This window comes from Salvelinus namaycush, chromosome 24, assembly GCF_016432855.1.
Source record: "Salvelinus namaycush isolate Seneca chromosome 24, SaNama_1.0, whole genome shotgun sequence".
Lineage (NCBI taxonomy): Eukaryota > Metazoa > Chordata > Actinopteri > Salmoniformes > Salmonidae > Salvelinus > Salvelinus namaycush.
In genome coordinates this window covers 10,133,876-10,139,870 of record NC_052330.1, presented here as the reverse complement: position 1 = coordinate 10,139,870, position 5,995 = coordinate 10,133,876, and the positions used below count along the sequence as shown (strand labels likewise).

Here is a 5,995-nt window from a genome sequence, read left to right as displayed (position 1 = left end):
AGATCTCAACCCCATAGAAAATCTTTGGAGGGAGTTGAAAGTCCGTGTTGCCCAGCAACAGCCCCAAAACATCACTGCTCTAGAGGAGATCTGCATGGAGGAATGGGCCAAAATACCAGCAACAGTGTGTGAAAACCTTGTGAAGACTTACAGAAAACGTTTGACCTCTGTCATTGCCAACAAAGGGTATATAACAAAGTATTGAGATAAACTTTTGTTATTGACCAAATACTTATTTTGCACCATAATTTGCAAATAAATTCATTAAAAATCCTACAATGTGATTTTCTGGATTTTTTTTCTCATTTTGTCTGTCATAGTTGAAGTGTACCTATGATGAAAATTACAGGCCTCTCTCATCTTTTTAAGTGGGAGAACTTGCACAATTGGTGGCTGACTAAATACTTTTTTGCCCCACTGTACCTTAACCAAAAGTTACTTGTCCATGGGACCGACTGACATTCGCTCACCCATTCACACTCTTTCCTTCACTCACTCCCTCGTTCACTCACTCCCTTACTCACAAACTACCTCTTTCACTCACTCACCAGGGGTGGAAAGAGTATGGAAATATCCTACTCAAGTAGAAATATTGTTACTTTAATACACTTTTACTCAAGTAAGAGAAAAATGACTGACTTTTAAAAATACAAAAAAAAGTACAAGTACTCGGAAAACCTACTCAATTACAGTAGCGAGAGTAGTTGTAATTCCACTGAACAAAAATATAAATGTAAAATGAAACAATTTCAAATATGTTTTACTGCGTAACAGCTCACATAGGGAAATTCCTGGAAATACAGATATGCATCTGTTGGTCACAAATACCTTAAAGAAAAAGGTAGGGTTAGGGTTAGTGGCCTCGAGTGGATGTAGTCGTACACATTTTCATAGGATCTCTGTGAATGTAGTATCCTTTCAGTTTTTTGATGTATTGCTCTGCAACTCCAGCTGAAGAAAATATGTTGTCTAAATGACATGGTGAAATATGTTTGTACTTAGGTGATATTATTGAAATAAAGATTATGTCTGTTGATAATGTGTAAAGTTTTCTGTGATACTGAATATTTTTGCAGATCGTACTTTATACTTCACATGATACTGTATATCACTTAATCTTCCTCCATCTCATAACACATTACCAACAATTGAGACATCTGTGGCATTGTGTTGTTTGACAAAAATGCACATTTTAGACGGGCTTTTTATTGCCCCCAGCACAAGGTGCACCTGTGTAATGATGATGCTGTTTAGTCTAGTCAACTTGTTGATATGCCACACCTGTCAGGTGGATATATTATCTTGGCAACGGAGAAAAGCTCACTAACAGGGATGCTAACCAATTTGTGCACAAAAATTGATAGACATTTCTGGGATGTTTTATTTCAGCTCATGAAACATGAGACCGACACTTTACATGTTGCGTTTATATTTTTGTTCAGTATAGTTACTTTACACTTCTGTTAGCTATGCTGTTGAAATAAACAATTTTTACATGATTTGAGTTTGTTCTGCTTCTGACATCTGCCTCTTACTAACAAGTAGTAGACTTAGCCCATTTGTTGTCCCTAACGGTGAGAGACACATATGACAGATTCAACTCAATAATAGCCTCCTACCAGCGTTCAAGTCTCCCCACCCGGCATCGCCAGCCAGTGGCCACTACATGCAAGTCAAACGAGTGCACTCTTAGGGCAGGTGAAGGGGACATTTCAGAGATTCGGGAGCTCATGAAATTAGCTAGTTTGATGTGCAATTCGTTACATAAAAAATTAAAAGAGACAATTTATTACATTTGTATTATTCATAAAAAATAAAAAAAATCCACCAAGCTGCAAGGACACTTTTTCATAAGCGGGCAAAAGAGCAGCTGCTCGGGCGCTGGTTGAGCCCTATCTGTGCACTTGCCTGAACATGACGAGAACCTAGTAACCCGAAAGAGCTGAGCAATGATGTCACATTAAAATGGCTCTGTGTTCTGTGTATTCTGTGTAACCTACTATCATATCAGCAGACATATCATTCAGGATCAAGGTGCATTTGGATCACCAATATTTGGAATGAGGAGGGGGTTACTGTAGGTATTATAACCCTATCAGTCATTTCTCTTACGTGTAACCACAAGTCTGGTCTTGTGGGGTAGTGCTGGATTCAAGCCTTATCTCTGAAATTCTGCACTGTAGTGCGCTTAAAATGTAAAGGTAATTCCTGATAATGCTGTGAATAAAGCATTGTTTTTAAATCTTAATTGGGCTACATTGCGGAACTTCTGCAATACGGATCCAGCACCTTAAATCAATTTATTGTAGCAAATTTGGCAAAAACAGTCAAATGTGTAATGAACTAACTGATTGGATGGCCTTGTGGCTGATGAAAGGGACTATCATATCCTCTTGAAGGGAGTGGTTACAAGTATGACATCATTAACTTTAGTGCTCTGCTACAGATTTAGTATGTAGAGTTGAATGTAGCAATGTCTGATTGGTCAACGTTATATTGTGATCATCATTATGGTAATACACTACAGGTACAAAAGCACAAGAGTCAAGTTCACATTTGCATCACATTGCGACCAGAGAAAAAGGGTTTACATGTGATACATCACCATCTGCATGGCTGAGAGGTAAGGTATGCTGAATTGAACAGAAAAAATGTATTAACTATCTTTTGAAATGGCAAAACACTTCCCTTTCGGTGTTTGTGGTAATATTTCCAACGAATAAGCAAAAGTATTGTACATTTTAATACATTTTATCAAGTGACAAAAATACAGCATTTGAATTTGTTTAATTAAATCATCCATCATAATGTAATAATTTCCAACAAATATTCTATAATTGATGTTAACATACAATAATGTATCTTTCATATTTCAGATAAGATTCTTTCAACCACGACCATGGAACCAGGAATCAGTCTCAGCAAGGCTGATATTGTTGAGAATATACTTCTATGTTTTGAATCAGTGAATGGGTCTTGCAAAAGGTCAATCTTTCCTCCAACAATACGAGTATTACTTTATCTCTTACTTGGCTCAATGTCTGTTCTCACAGTGTGTGGCAACCTTCTTGTAATCATCCCCATCATTCACTTCAAACAGCTCCACACCCCGACCAACTACCTCATCCTCTCTCTGGCTGTGTCAGACCTCCTCTTGGGGGTTTTAGTGATGCCTCCCAGAATGGTATATTTAGTGGAAAGCTGCTGGTATTTTGGAGATTTATTCTGTAAAATCCAAACCAGCACTGATGTCATGTTGTGCAATACATCCATTCTTAACTTGTGTTTCATTTCTATTGACCGGTATTATGCAGTGTGTCGCCCTCTCCTTTATAGAATTAAAATAACTGTTTACGTTGTTCTGATTATGATTCTGGTCACCTGGACTGTTTCTGCCGGAGTAGGGTTTTGTATGATATTTCTGGAGCTCAATATTTGGGGCGTGGAGGATTGTTACTACAAAAATGTTGCCTGTGAGGGAGAATGTATTTTGTTTCAAAACAAAGTCTCGAGTATTGTGGCTTCGGTGATCTCCTTCTACATCCCAGGAGTAGGGATGCTTAGCATCTACCTAAAGATTTTCCTAATAGCACAGAGACAGGCACGCTCAATTCAGGGTACAACCAATCAGAACTCTGTAGGCAAATCACAGAGCAAGGCCACCAAAACACTTGCTATCATTATGGGGGTATTTCTATCATTCTGGACACCCTTTTTTGTTGTCAACTGCATTGATCCTTTTATTAGTTACTCTACCCCACCCGTTTTGTTTGAAACACTTATATGGATTGCCTATTTGAATTCAACTATTAATCCTATGGTGTATGCATTCTTTTACAGTTGGTTCAGGAGGGCGTTTAGAATTATATTTTCTAGTAAAATATTTCAAGCTGACTCTTCAGAAATACAATTGTTTTCAGAATAAATACAGTGAGCTCCAAAAGTATTGAGACAGAGACACGTTTTGTTGTTTTGGCTGTGTATTCCAGCACCTTGGATTTGAAATGATACAATGACTATGAGGTTAAAGTGCAGACTGAAAGATTTCATTTGAGGGTAGTTTGATCCATATCGGGTGAATTGTTTAGAAATTACACCACTTTTTGTACATCGTCCCCCCATTTTAGGGGACCAAAAGTATTGGGACGAATTCACTTATGTTTGTATTAAAGTAGTAAAAAGTTAGGTTTTTGATCCCATATTCATTGCACGTAACATTGACTACATACAGCTTGGGACTCTACAAATTTGTCAATAGAAATGGAGGATAAATATTGTGTAATTTTGGAGTCACTTTTACTGTAAATAAGAACAGAACACTTCTAGATTAATGTGGATACTACCATGATTATGGATAATCCTGAATGAATCGTGAATTATTATGAGTGAGAAATGTACAGACGCACAAATATCATACCCCCAAGACATGCTAACCTCCCCTGTTATTGTAATGGTGAGAGGTTAGCATGTCTTGTGTGTATGATATTTGTGCGTCTGTAACTTTCGCACTCATCCTTATTCACAATTCATTCAGGATTATCCGTAATCATGGTAGCATCCAAACTAATGTAGAAGTGTTAAGAAACATATTCTATTCTTATTTACAATAAAAGTGACTCCAAAATGACAGAATACATTATTTATCATTCATATATATTGGGAACAAAATCATGTGAAACACAACTGAAAAAAACAGCAAATGCATCCAACACATTTGTAGAGTCACAAGCAATGTAGTCATTGCGTGCTATGAATATGAGACCAAAAACCTACGTTTTTTCTACTTTAATACATATATAAGTGAATTTGTCCCAATACTTTTTGTCCCCTAAAATGTGGGGACTATGTACAAAAAGTGCTGTAATTTCTAAACGGTTCACCCGATATAGATGAAAATACCCTCAAGTTAAATCCATACAGTGTCTAAAGCTGTATCAAGGCAAAGGGTGGCTACATTGAAGAATCTCAAATATAAAATATATTTTGATTTGTTTAACACGTTTTTGGTTACTAAATGATTCCATATGTGTTATTTCATAGTTTTGATATCTACACTATTATTGTACAATGTAGAAAATGGTAAAAATAAAGAAAAACCCTGAAATGAGTAGGTGTGTCCAAACATTTGACAGGTACTGTACATATTAATCTGGATCTGTGAGACTGGCCCATAATGAAGGTTGTAATGTGATAACAGATAAGTCATATGCTATATGCATTTATTCTTTCCTTGTTTGTTTATTTGGCCCTGTGTTTTCCATCTGTATCTGAGATGAAAACAGGCTATGGTACATTAAGCTTCTGAAGCCGAGGCTTCTCGGGAAGGATGGCAACGTGAAATGGTACATTTGAATGCATTTGAAATACTCCAGGCATGTACAAGGCCTTTACTGTATCTATTTGTTTTTCCATCTTTAAACTTCTTCAGTAGAGCACCTGTCAGTTTTGCAGAGAAATATTACCAAGATGGGCAACTTATTCCAGACCGATACAATGTGATGTTTTATTGTATTTTTATACATTTTTATTCAAGAGCACATAAAAAACAAGTACAGAACTCTGCAGTCTGTTCATAAGATCGTAATTAGGTTCACATACCAATATGAAGGCCGATATACCCCTTATGGAAAACTGCATGAATTTCACGTGAACACCTGAAGTGTTCCAAAAACAAATGTTTGGTCCCGCTTTAAATTACATTAGGCTTCATAAAGCCTTCATAATGCTTGATAAAGTGTTCACAAATGTGGCATAACTGTGTGACATAAACACCAATGTAAAATGTGACATAACCCACTATGTCAAATATGATATAAACATGTGCTTTCTAAAGGGTGACATGTTGGGCTGAAGGATGGCACACGCTCTAAAGTGAAGTCGTGTTAGTGACGTTACACCTAATCTCGTTCCCAGAGACTTCCGCCCAATCCATTTAAATACCTTTCACACCCTACAGTAACCTGTGTATGATAAGAGAACCTTCATAAATCAGTAG

At 36.9% G+C, this 5,995-nt stretch overlaps 1 protein-coding gene across 1 annotated transcript; it reads left to right on the top strand.

The window, feature by feature from the left end:
* The first annotated feature begins 2,899 nt into the window (after nt 1–2,899).
* LOC120019276 (trace amine-associated receptor 1-like) lies at nt 2,900–3,925 on the top strand. Its single transcript, XM_038962587.1, has one exon. The coding sequence runs from the start codon at nt 2,900–2,902 to the stop codon at nt 3,923–3,925; it is 1,026 nt and encodes a 341-aa protein (XP_038818515.1).
* The last annotated feature ends 2,070 nt before the right edge of the window (nt 3,926–5,995 follow it).